Source organism: Nelumbo lutea, chromosome 5, assembly GCF_056320005.1.
Source record: "Nelumbo lutea isolate HS-2025 chromosome 5, American lotus-T2T, whole genome shotgun sequence".
Classification (NCBI taxonomy): Eukaryota; Viridiplantae; Streptophyta; class Magnoliopsida; order Proteales; family Nelumbonaceae; genus Nelumbo; species Nelumbo lutea.
In genome coordinates this window covers 14289660-14303113 of record NC_142688.1, presented here as the reverse complement: position 1 = coordinate 14303113, position 13454 = coordinate 14289660, and the positions used below count along the sequence as shown (strand labels likewise).

Below are 13454 nucleotides of genomic sequence, written 5' to 3'. Positions count from 1 at the left end.
TGCAATGGGCTCAGATTGGACCAGATCGGATCAAACCAAATCTGGTCCAATTGACACCCCTACCTGTCAGAGTGCTTCATGTCTCCTGCTGGGTCCCTCTTAAGTATCTAAAATCCAAATTGACTACGAAAAGCTTGTGATTCCACCAATATGCATCCATCAGTCTAGTCTAGCTTCATTCTTTTTCTTGCTTCTCCTTGTGTAATTATCAATAAGACAATCATACTTGGTATGATTTTGAATTTCCTTCTCTTTTCTTTTTGGGTTCCATTTACAGTAGGGACAAAAGATTTTGAATATATTGAAAATGTATATATATTATAATGGTTAAATGATAAACAGACTGTATGGGTCATGTTTGAACTACCTTTTTTGATGGAACGGCAGTATTATTTTTGCTCCAGGAAAATACAACATGGCTCAACTTCAAAATTAATGTCAATCGTCCAAAATCTTGGTCAAGGATCCAATGTTTATGCTCATTCTACTTTGAGAATTATCTTCATGAACTCGTAAACAAAATAACTAATAGCAGCCGAAGGTAGAACCTGAAAAATCAAAAAGAACTAGAAAAAGATGAGAAAGCAGCAGAAATTCCGTAAGGATAAAAGTGGTAGACCATCATTCAAGATATAGAATGCATTGCTGACAATTATCATAACATGTTGGAAGACTCACACACACACAAAAAAAAATAAAAAAAAACAAAAAACAAAAAACAAAAAACAAAAAAGCTGGAGAACGGAACTGTTTTGATGGGATCATTACAATCTTAATTCTTTTTAAGTGAGGACAAATGAAGGAATTCAGATTAGCTGAACGTGGTGTCTGTTCAGCAGGCTGTGGAACCAATGATGAGATTCCACGCCAGAAATAAATTCATGGGCCCCACTGTAAATGGTGCGGGTCCTATGTATTTAAGTGCATGGAACCTTATCATTGGTTCCACAGCCTGCTGAACAGCTATCGCGTTCAGCCAAACCTTGCTCCAAATGAAGGGCACTGAGTTAACACAGATCAGACCAATATTGATAAGGTTACTAAATGGCAAATAACAATGCTCGCATACTTGCATCAAACATGTACACACCACATAAAACTTGGATATACCAATACCCCTAAGTGACCAGTAGGAACACTTCCAACATCTGAGGTTTGACAGGCACTTACAGATCATTAGGCTGGAACCTTATATTTTCTCCCTAGTCAAGCAACCTCAACATACAAACAGGGTCATGTAGCTTCAATGTGATGTCAATATGGCATCATACAATGACGACAGAAGCTTTTGTTTCTAAGATGTTGCTGATACCCTGTAAATCTGTAAGTGCCAACAAAATTCAATGCTGGCACATCTATGTTGCTGGCTCGCTGCAACACTGTTAGCACTTAATTGCCAAGCTGTACATTCCTCATTCTAATATTTAGGGGTGTCAATTGGACTGGATTTGGTCCAATCCGATCCAGTCCAATGCGAGTCCATTATAAATGGACCAAGTCCAATCCAATCCAATGAATATTTTGGACCATTTTGGACTGGTCCAATTCAATGTCTGGATCGTCCAATCTGTTCAAATTCATTTTGGTTTAGATTGGTTTTAACCCAAACCCAATCCATTAACACCTATATTCTTATCTTATATCAATGGAACAGATATTTGCTTAATCCAATCCAATCCAATATAAACTTATTACAGACAGGACCAGGTCCAACCCAATCTAATAAATATTTTGGACCAGATTAGTCCAATCCAATATGTCTTGTTGGTTCGTCTAATCCATCCAGATTGATTTTGGAGTGGATGAGGTCCAATCCAAAACCGGTCCATTGACACCCTTACTAATATTCACCATATCCAGCAAACTGCGTATTGAAAGAGAAAAAGAAGGGACGTAGGGAACCAATGTCCAGGATCCAATTCATTTTAGTAGATGGATATTAAGCTCCATCAATTGAGACTGAGATGATGAGCAAGGAGAATAGTTCATTGAACCCAGTTTGTAGTGTTTAAATATCTAAGAATGATATTTCTATGAGGACATGGGATAACTAAGGAGGGAGAGATCAAGAGGAACTTCGATGTTCAGCTACTAGATCAGAAAGGCATGGTCCAAGTGTCAGCCCCTCAGACGGGCTCCGAGATCCACCAACTCCAATGTGTCAAAAATCACTAGTGTAGGAAAGTAAAGTAAAGTGGAGTGGGGATATGGGATCACCAAATTTGAAAGCATCTAATGTTTGGAGTATCATTGGAATACAGTTAGTGTGTGTACATGTATGTACAGTGTTCGATTGAGAGGGGGAGTGGATATAGTTTATGATGATAAAAAGAAGCTACAATTCTATAACCTCGATATAAGGTTCTACTATCTCTCAAACTCCATTTCCCAGTAAATCCAACATTGAAGAGCAAAAAAAAAAAAGTGTATAAAATATCTAAGGTTGATAGTGAAAGGGAAAAATCAACAAGGCTTAATATATTGAAGCACATTTTTCAGCTGGAAAACCTGAAACTTTAAAACCATCTTTCCATTATCTTGGAATCAGAGTACAGGAATGGCTGTGCCCCAAGAGTGGAATTATTCTCCCCACCACCTCATCCCAACCCCATGATGTGTGATTGATTTCCTGTAGGGAATTGAGACAAGTCTGCTAAGGTCTGAAAGGAGGTCATATTTATAAAATTCCAATCCAGGTATCAACCAGGTTAGATCCATAGTTCAATTAAAAGGTAAGTATAATGTTATCATTATCTAACAATTTGAATTTATCTGGCAGATTAGCATTTCTGGGTACACCCAGTTAAACAGAAGTGAAATTCCACATGATACTAATCAACTAGCAAACTAAATAACTGATATCTTCATTAATGTACCTGTAACAAGCTGGGAATGAGTCCTGCATATAACGCAGGAACACCTCCTTGCTCAACTATCTTGACACAAGTAGCCATTGCGTTCAACTTTGTTGCTTGCACTTGCATCTGTAGCTGTCTCCTCACAACTTCAAATGGATATGTAGCAGCTTCAGCACAAGCACCAGCAATAGCTCCATACAACAAGGTTCTAATAGGACCCAACTCCAGCCGGTCTAAAGCATTCAGTTCTTGGCCTTGTTGGTTCATATGCTGAATTCTCTTCCTTCCTTCTGGTGAGTGTAGATAAGCTGATTTCAATATATCGTACACACCATAAAAGACTGCACCAGCAGGTGCCATGCTTATAATAGATGGCACTAAGCCCTTATATAGGGAAAAGAATCCTTCAGTTTGGATCATGTGCCGAAAAGTGCCGATTACTCCACCCAGGGCTTCCCCACCAGGTGCTACCATCTTTGTTCGGATCTGAAAATTTATACATTGCAGGTTCAATGTTATTTTTCTTTATTGCAGGTTCAACATCATGCCAAGAAAGTATGGGTCATGCAGAAAGAATAAAAAAAACGGAAATAAAGTCAAGAAAGTCAATGGAAAAATCTACAGAGAACTTGGTTAAAATGAAGGTTAGTTCAAATAATGTGATCCCATAGCAAGAAGCCACTAATGAAACATATTATGAGCTGATAAATCACAAATAATCAATGGAAAAAAACTATAATTATGAATCCGATTAGAAAAATCTCAGTAATCTATGATCTCAAAAACTGAAAAGATGAAGATGTGTATAAAGAGAGAAGAAAGGAATGCAACGATTGTCCCAGTTTCTGAAAAGCTCATAGTACTGCCATAAGATGTAAGGACTTTCTTGCAGTTTGCCATTTTATTATAAACTTATTAAGTTCTAATAAAAACTGACTTATGTGAGTATAAACCAATTTACTTTTACATATAAAAAAAACAAATTTATTTTTAGAAAAACAATTCCTTCACTACAACCAGATTAATGCAGAAACAAACAGCTGTTACCCATTAAATTAGACCATGATGAATTCCCAAAGTACAACAGAGGTTTCCCTCTGCTGCAAAATTGATTCATATGAAAGACTAGAAGCCATCATTAGATGGGCCACCAAAAGATGTAGTGTTAAAATACAGTGTCTTTGTAGGGTATTCTGGTCTTTTTCCATATATTTTTATGTTCTGTTTTGTGTCTGTTCGCATATAAGTGTTACAGGGGTATTACTGTAATTTTTCTTTCTTTTGAATATAACATATTGGGGCAGCAGTTTGCTTCTCTCATAGAGACTGTTTGCCCTATTCTCTTCGTCTCCCTCTTATCTTCTTCTTCTTCTTCTTCTCTCTTGCTTCTCCTCCTGGGATCATATCAGGAGTACTTCATTTATTTAATTCAATACAGGTCTGATATCATCTAGGAGATCTCCTGGGTGAGACCAATTATGATGGTTGGAACCTCACACCCTGGACGTGCTCCACATGCTCAAGATAAGGGGAAATTCAATTCTTCATGCTCATCCTGTCTTCAACATTCTTTAATCCTTGTACATAGGCTACATACATTAAGTTTCATGTTATAATGAATGACAGACAGTTCATAGTGCAACCAACCACCACTTACAAAGGGAAACAGTGAACCCAAAGGAATTTGGGAAATTCATTTCATAGAGATAGGCGGACTGTTTTGGTATATAGGGGGTAGGGGCTCCATCATTGAGTGTATAAGCAGAACTAACAACTTATCTGTGCACCTTGTATCGTCTCCCAGAATCTATTTTCCATCCTAGATGGAGATTTGCAAATGCCATTTGGGGAGGGGGGTTACGTAGGGCCATGGAAATTGTCAAATAAGGTCAATAAGAACTGATTTTTAGGGGCACTTGCATGTTGGTTTCAAGATGGAATCTTAGTGGTTTGAACTCCATTGTAGATGGTTTGGCACTTCGGATAGATCTGGAGCGAACAGATGAAGGTTGTATAGTGGGTCATCATGGTCTTAGGTCTTGTGTGCAGCACATTTTTTGTATAGCTCAGATATGACTTTTTTTTTATAGTAAAGGAAAAATTATTGAAAAATAATTACAGCAATTTGATGACAAGAAATCACCCAAAGAAAATGTTTGATATTTTTCCAATCATGCATATAACCTTATTTTGTAATTGCCTTTCATTTTAATGACATGTCTTTGATTAATACAATACTGTTCAAACAAAAAAGGAAACTGCATTCAGTTCTTTTTTTTTTTTTTGAGAAAAGTTAACTGAATTCATTAAAAGAGTGGTACACAAGAGGGTGTACAAGGAGGAGAAGAAATAAAAACAGGGATCAGACCCCTGACAACTACACAGGGGGGGGGGGTCTTATCACAGTCACTTCCTGGCAGAAGCAAGGGATTTATTGGCAGCTTCAAATGCCAATCTGCACTGGATCCCAAGGGAACTCAAAGTTCTTGCAGATGGGTTAGCAAAATTAGGTGCTTCTTCAGTAAATTATTGTCATCACAAGAAAAATTTTGCATATACACATACCGTGTCCATTGGTAAGCAGAGAATAGTGGCAGTAATGCCAGCTGCAGCACCAGCAAGGAACCTCTCAAAATTTGTTGTTTCCTCATTTCCTGACATTTTAAGTAGTTGTTTTCTGTATGTATCATAAGCATAGAAATTTACTGCCTTAAATGGAGCTGTACGAAGAATGTTGACAAAATTCCCCTTCCAAAATCCTTTCAAGCCTTGAGAAACTGCAATTGTCTTGATGAGCTCAAAAAGATTTCTTTGTTCACCACGAACTATATATTCCAGCTTTAGTCTCTCAAGTGGGGCAACAAAAGTTCTGATACACATAACAGTAATGTCCATTAAAGCATAGTAATGTGAAATGGTGAAGATGCTAATGATAACGTAAAAAGAAAGAAGGCACTTGAAAGAATAAAGAAAGAAAGAAAAAACAAGAAAAAGATATGTCGGATAACAGTAATGTCCAGCTTTAGTCTCTCAAGTGGGGCAACAAAAGTTCTGATACACATAACAGTAATGTCCATTAAAGCATAGTAATGTGAAATGGTGAAGATGCTAATGATAACGTAAAAAGAAAGAAGGCACTTGAAAGAATAAAGAAAGAAAGAAAAAACAAGAAAAAGATATATCGGATAATGGCCACTCAACAAGATAAATGCAGGAATCATCCAAGATACTGATAGATGACTTATTTTCTCAAGATCCATATGTTAATGCAACAGATATTGCACAATTAGATTCCAAAATAATGGGCACCTGGATTACAAAGTTCATATGTTGGTTCCACACAAAAAAGCAACTACTGTGAAGAGTATTGATTAACTAATTGGTTCGTAAAGAAATGTGGTAAACCACATTTAACGGACATAAAAAGGTAAATCAACTCCAGATGAACACAATAAGGGATTCAGTAAGAGTTAATTGGTAAGTTAAGTAATTACTTAGCTCACATCTCCCCCTCCCCACCCCTGGTCAACCTAGAAGGGGGGGAGGGATTAGTCATGACTTTGTCTTTAAGGCCATATCTTCAGTCAAAGCATGAGACTTCAAATCTTTCTCAATACCTCTAGTTCTCTGCCTAAGCAACAACATTGTCTCATTTAGCTCTCTTTATCTTTTCACCTTAAAGGGAAACCAAATATGTTTCTTAGATATTGCATACACTATGATTATCTGAATGTTGATCCCATTATTTGTGTGAAGATTAAATACCCATTTGACAAGGCATCTAGCCTCCCTAGGTACGTAAACTACTTCACTTCGAAGCAGGTTGTTTTTGAAAGGAGATAAGCTAGCTATTTGACTTCTCAAAGTTTCTTTCTCACTATAACTCATTCTTTTGACCGCATTCTCATGTCCCTACCTAGATTATCCCCCATCTAATCCTCTATCTCTGGTGACTGGATTAGTATTGTCAGCTAATTGGTTTAAGCCGACTAGGATATACTCTACCTACTCTGACTTCAAGCCAACTCCAACTAAGATAAGCTCCACTGTAGCTCACTCTTTTCTATTTAATACTTTTGGATGGGGTTGGTGTTATAGACAGTGTTTTAAAAAGCGTAGGAGGTGTATGCCTTCCAAAATGCCCTGAGGTGTAGGCCAGAGGTGCTGACACCTCTAAGGCGTACACCTCAGGTGCAAGAGGCATACACCTCATACGCTTTTTTCATGAAACGTACTAGAGGCATACGCCTCATGTGCCTCATGCACACCTCATATAAAAGACAAAAAAAAAGAGAGAAAAAAAAAAGAACGAAAGGAAAAAGAAAGGGAAGGGTAAGAAAAAGAAAGAAAGAGAACAAATAAAAGAGAAAAAGAAAGAAAAGAAAGGGAAAGGAAAAAAAGATAAGGGGAAAGAAAGTGGATAGTACTACATCTTCATGCCTCTTATGTTCTGAACTATGCCTCACGCCTCTACGCCTCTAGGTAGTGGAACGCCTTGCTTCATGCCGCCTGTTTTAAAACACCGGTTATAGATTGTCTTGTTTGGTACAACCTTCAAAAGAAAGTTGTGGTGCTATGGGGTTTCAAAGGTAGATTTTATTGTAATCATAACAGAAATATAGTAGAATACATATGGAAGCCAAAACCATTGTGCCTGGAGAATCTTGTATAATGGTCGTCGTTCAAAGTGAGAGTGTCTTATACGAGGACATTATACTGAAGGAGGTATAAAATGGTTTTCTAAAAAATAGTTTTAGGCTTTAGAGCAGTTGTGCAAGAGTTGATGGTTAGTTTTCGGCAAAAACCACACGGAATCTAGTATTCATCTCTATTATCTTTCGCAGTGCAAAACAGTTTTTCCTCTCCCAAGAACTGGGTCAAACTCCAAACCATGCAAAATATTTGTACTTTGCGCCTCTCTATATCCTCGGAATTGTTTTTTGCTATAGTTCTCCGCAGAGATAACATTTCAAACCTACGGATTCCCAGCGGTTGAAGCTTCAAATTATCAAATCAAGCAATCAAAATGCAAATATGGCAGATCCTCCATCACATATTGCAAGTAGAGATGGAAGGCAATTAAGTAGATGGGCAAAAGGAGGGTAGCCAAAATGATTATAAACATTGTCATCTGGCAACAGAAGAAAAACAGTAAAAGGAGTAACAAATTTCTCTATATCTAGTGAATAAAGCCTACTTTAGAGTTCAGATTAAAAGAACAAACCTTGAAACCATTGCAGCAACTGCTCCAGCCCATAGATGCTTCGTGGTGTTCATAGTACCTGCTCCCTGTAACTTACCCTTCTCTTCCTTACTCTCTTCAAAGGCCACCGCCTCCTCCGAAGTCTTCTCCCCATTTTGAGGCAAAAACACGTTGGATTCCTGAACATATCCATTGTTCCCCTTAACAGACAAGCTTACCGATAAAAAACCATCACTGACTACTCCATATTCTCTCTTTTCTCGCCGGAATACCTCAAAAACAACTGGTTTCCGACAACAAATCGAAGAAGAAGAAGAAGAAGAAGAAGAAGAAGATGAGGAAGAGGAAGAAAAAGTCGAACTCGAAAGTGTAACTGAAGAATTCCTGGACGGAATCAAAGAAACAAACCAAGCCGGTACAGTAGAATCGAGAAACAATCCTCCGCCTACGAAGAAAATCGAATTGGAATCCTTCAAGACTGGAACTTCAGACGATTGACAAGCAATCGAATCCCTGAACCACAGCTCCAAACCCAGCATTCTGACAATGCGACAGAGGAATCCAATAAAGTGGCAGCCGCTCTCTTCTTCCGATACTGGATTTCTAGGGTTTCCTCAGCTTCTGGCATTAGTTTGTCAGCATGAAGCTTGATGAAGAAGATAGGATCGGATAAAATTGGGACGCCGAGAATGACTGCAACGACAACAAGGAGCAGGAGGATTCTGCTTGGTTTCCATCGCCGCACACTTTCAGCTCTTTTTGTTCCGCTCCTTGTTTCCGTTGCTTTTCCGGTTTTTCCCTTTTCAAGTTTCGGTTCGCGGGTTGTTCCACGCTACGCCCGAAGTCAGATAATATAAATCAGGTGAGACACAGTGACACCTGTGTTTTGCTCGTTCCTGGCCATCCGATCGAAGGAACATTGCTGCAATACCAAATCAACGAGACAGCGAAGTTCATGTGTACTTTCAATCGCAGCTCGCAGTGTTAAAAGATCTGTGACATTTTTAAATAGAAAGTAGGGTATTATCTACAGATACCAAATCGACGGTTAAAGTGTGAAAGCCGATTTATTGAATCATCAGTACGTCGTGGAAAATAATTAATGCACACAAAATCTCTTGCGGGAGAATATCGGTATCGTGTCGGTGACGGATTTATTTATTTTGAAACACAAGCTGGTTTCATTTCAGTTGTTTTTATGAATCAGTTTGGTAGAGTGATCCATTTGCACTCGGTGACTTTTTATTCTCTGTTAAAATGTCAAACCATTATTGACCGGGAAGGATGAACCGACAGCTGGTGACCAACGTCAGACTGGTTCAACGCTTTTTCACAGTATTACAGACAGTGAGACAGATCATCTGGTTGATCCGTTAAACCGGTGACCAGATAACTGCTTGTGGATTTGGGTATGTTCTATAACGTGCTCTCACGTTGTATTTGGTAATCGGTACTACTGCCAACTATGCAATTTTTTTTTTTTTACATGTTTTGAATTGATTAATACAACATTTGGTACGGTTGTTGGTTCGAAATGTGACAAAGCAAGGAGACGGGATCTAGGGCGCCTCACACAGATCTCGTAGGCACATCTCAGTCTGTTGAAAACATGTATGTGTTATTTTTTACGGAAGATGTTTTAATATTACAATTGGATGTGTCTGTGAGGTCGTTATAAGGCGCTCTGTGAGGAGCAGATTTAGATTCCTCCCAACCATGTTAGGTAGAAATTTCAATGGTACAAAACAAATTTTAAATTGCATATATGTGGGTTTGGTACCATTAATGGTGTTTTGAGTTAGGCCCGTTCATTTATTTCATGGAGATCAGTTTTCGTCGGGGCAAGGCCGTTCCCACACCATTCCAACCATTTTTCTCAATCTTGCGTTGCGAATATTTCCCATAAAATAAAGCATATTTTCATTGTCAGGCTGTAACAGCTGTTTTAATGGACTTTGTCATGATCCAAGTCGAATTCTTTTTCAGGACATTTTTTCAGGTAAGTGGATTTTTTTTTTTATGGGCAAATGAGGTTTTTTAGGCTTAGTTCAAAAGAAGTATAAATGCAAATATGTAAAGTGCAAAATCTTATATTTTGTACTATTTTGTATGTATTTACATTGTAACTCTTTCTAAATTGAGCCTTAGCTTTCTCATGTTGTCTTGCCTCACACTTTTTGGGTAAGGTGCTAATTTTTAATCTTTTCTCATTTTTACCCCTTGGATCCAATGAGGTTGCAAGGAGCCGAGAAACTCTCGAGCCTTAATTGCAGGTATTTTTGACCTTTCGAATTTTTAGCATTTATTCTCTAATTGAAAAACTCTATTTTCCTAAGGCTACATTTGTTTGAGGTGTAAAATCAAATTTGCACTTATGCAGGTGTTTGGATAACACCCCATCAGGTAAAACTCCACTGATAAATAATGCCTAAGCCCTAGGTGATGGATTGCACATTGAAGTCTCGGATTAATAAAAAAACAAAGGTACGGGTAGCTCTGTTCCATGAGGCAGAGATGAGGCACTTCAGGATGGTCAATTAACGACTAGAGTGGTAGAAATGGTGAGATGTTGTAGGAAATATAGGAAGGAAGAAAGAAGAACAAAAAAACAGGGGTTTTTTTACTGGATTCAAGCGAGAACGAAGAGGAAAGACTCGCCAATCGCCACTGCAACTCCCCGGCTTTTGTCAGAGAAGGGAATGAGTAATGGGTCACTGGCGAGAAGGAAGAGGGAAAGGGAAGCGGAGAGAATAGGAGGAAGATAAGAGAAACAAAGAGCAAGAAAAAAACGGAGGAAAAAAACAAAGAAAGCGGAGAGAATAGTGCTTTGGAATGTTGAGGACGATGAACGGGACCATTATTAGAGCAGAAAAATGGCGAGAAATAAAAAACCGATGAGAACGATAGGGCCGATCTGAGGAAAAAGGAAAAGAAAATGCGGGCAGATCTGAGAACGATGCATCGGTTCCTCAGATCCGTGAGAGAAAAAAAAAAGGGGCAAATCTGAGAACGATGCATCTCTTCCTCAGATTTGTTCATCAAATGGGAACAAAATGGTGCATATATGAGACTGATGCATTCATTCCTCATATCTGTTCCTCCATATTGGAAAAATGATGGAAGACTGAACTTGCACCGTTGCCAGTAGAGAACAATACCTGGTAATTGTTTGAACGTTGCAATGAATAGAGGTCTGAGGAGGGAGCTTTACACTGATGGGGAAGACGATGGAATTTTACATCGATTTTATCAATGATAAATTTCCACCGGTTATCGATGTAAAACTTGGGCACAGTGGAGTTTTACGCTGGTTTACGGTGTAAAACAACACCTCAAACAAACAGATGCAAATGGTTCAAGTTTTCACCTCAAACAAGCATCGCCTAAGGCTCATTTTGGAAGGAGTGCAAATGCAAATATTTACAGTATAAATACATACAAAATAATAGAAAATATAGGGTTTTATGCTCTATAATTTTGTATTTATACTCCTTCCAAATTAAGCCTAAGTGAGAGTCGTATCCAGGGAAACAATCTTTATCGTTAATTCCACACAAACTTAAAAACCAAACATAGTATGTTGGTCAATGAAAACAAGTGCTGCAAATAAGTTGGATCAAGTCCAATTTGAATCTGATTTAGATCCAATAAGAGCTGAATTCAAGTACCCATTGATGATTGATCCCAACAAATCAAGTCGGGTCGTTGGGAAGTTGATCCATTTAGTTAACGAATCAAATTTGAATATACCCCAATCCAATCAACCACGACCCAATCAATTAGTTATGAAATATTATATATTATAATACTACTGTATTATATAAACAATTCAAATCGAATCAGATTTGAATCAAATATCGGATAAGATACTTGAAATCAATTTCAAATCATACTCTTGAAAAATCTGACAAATTCTTATTAGATTTGGATTTGTGGGATTTCTTAGGGGTGGCCATGAGTTGAGCTTGTCACGAGCTATTCAAGCTTGGCTTGGCTCAATTTAAACCGAGCTTCGAGTTGAGCTCGAGCCCAGCGAAACTCGATTCATGAGGCTCGTGAGGTTAGTATAATAAATAAATAATTTTTTATTATACATGCATACATACATACATATACATATATAAATATATAAAATAAATAGTTTTTATTATATATATTAATATTTTTATATAATGTTTTGTTTTTATGTATAATAGTAAATAATTTTTATAATTCTTATTTTTTGTATGTAAAATAAACACTTTTTTATATGTATAATAACAAATATTTTTTATAATTCTTACTTTGTTGTATGTAAAATAAAAAATATTTTTATATGTATAATTTTTATTTTTTTAGAAAAAACTTGGCGTGTAGTCAAGCTCAAACCAAGCCAAGCTCGAACTTGCGAGCTTTAGACCAAGCCGAGTTCAAGCTCAAGTCTCTAGCTCGAGCTCAAGCCTAAGACTATTTCAGTGAGCCGAGCTTGAGTAGCCAAGTATTTGGCTCGGCTCGAATCCACTCCTAGCAATTCGAATTGGATATATCCTTTACCAAATCCAATCTGATATGATCCATTTGTAGTCCTAATGGGAACCACAATCTCATTAACCAACTTTCTCCCCTTTAGAATTTAAAAGAACAAATACGACCAAAAAAATATTGTGGGTTGTTTCATTTTGAAACACAAACACAATGTTTAGACTTAATCCTGTTTATTGGTAGTGATTAGGCATTTTAATCATGATTTAAATTGAATTTTATTTGTTACAACGCTTTAAAGCTTTTTTTATTTTTTTTTTAATTTTGAGGTAACATACTAGTATACGTGTAAGTCCTAATGGGAACCACAATCTCATTAACCAACTTTCTCCCCTTTAGAATTTAAAAGAACAAATACGACCAAAAAAATATTGTGGGTTGTTTCATTTTGAAACACAAACACAATGTTTAGACTTAATCCTGTTTATTGGTGGTGATTAGGCATTTTAATCATGATTTAAATTGAATTTTATTTGTTACAACGCTTTAAAGCTTTTTTTATTTTTTTTTTAATTTTGAGGTAACATACTAGTATACGTGCATGAAACCTACATTTACTCCTCATAGACCACTTCTCACACCAATCAACATCACATTGCAGGCATGCATTAGGAATATCTTTCCATGAATGATAAAACAACATAACAACTATGGGAGATGCTCCCGATGTGTAGCTTCAATGTGATATTGGTGTAAATGGTAGATATGATCTCATATCCTCACATACATCCTGTGATGAGTAGGGGTATTCATTATTTAGTTAATCTAACCATGAGCTCTTTTTTTGAAAACAAACCAAAATCAATCGGTTATTTTGACCGATTTGGTTTTTCGATTTATTTAATATATTATATAAATAATATATATATATA

The 13454-nt window shown here is 37.1% G+C and overlaps 1 protein-coding gene across 2 annotated transcripts; it reads right to left on the bottom strand.

Annotated features, from left to right (window-relative positions):
* Positions 1 to 290: 290 nt before the first annotated feature.
* Positions 291 to 11403, bottom strand: LOC148850495 (putative mitochondrial adenine nucleotide transporter BTL3). 2 transcript variants are annotated; one of them, XM_088947015.1, is made up of 5 exons: positions 11220 to 11403; positions 8083 to 8983; positions 5424 to 5727; positions 2877 to 3344; positions 291 to 548 (listed from the first exon to the last, which is right to left on the bottom strand). In XM_088947015.1, the coding sequence occupies exons 2-5, from the start codon at positions 8598 to 8600 to the stop codon at positions 480 to 482; spliced, it is 1359 nt and encodes a 452-aa protein (XP_088803141.1). In that variant the 5' UTR covers positions 8601 to 8983; positions 11220 to 11403; the 3' UTR covers positions 291 to 479. The 2 variants fall into 2 exon arrangements, with proteins under 2 accessions (XP_088803141.1, XP_088803140.1); XM_088947014.1 differs by lacking the exon at positions 11220 to 11403 and having other exon boundaries at positions 8083 to 9231.
* Positions 11404 to 13454: the final 2051 nt, after the last annotated feature.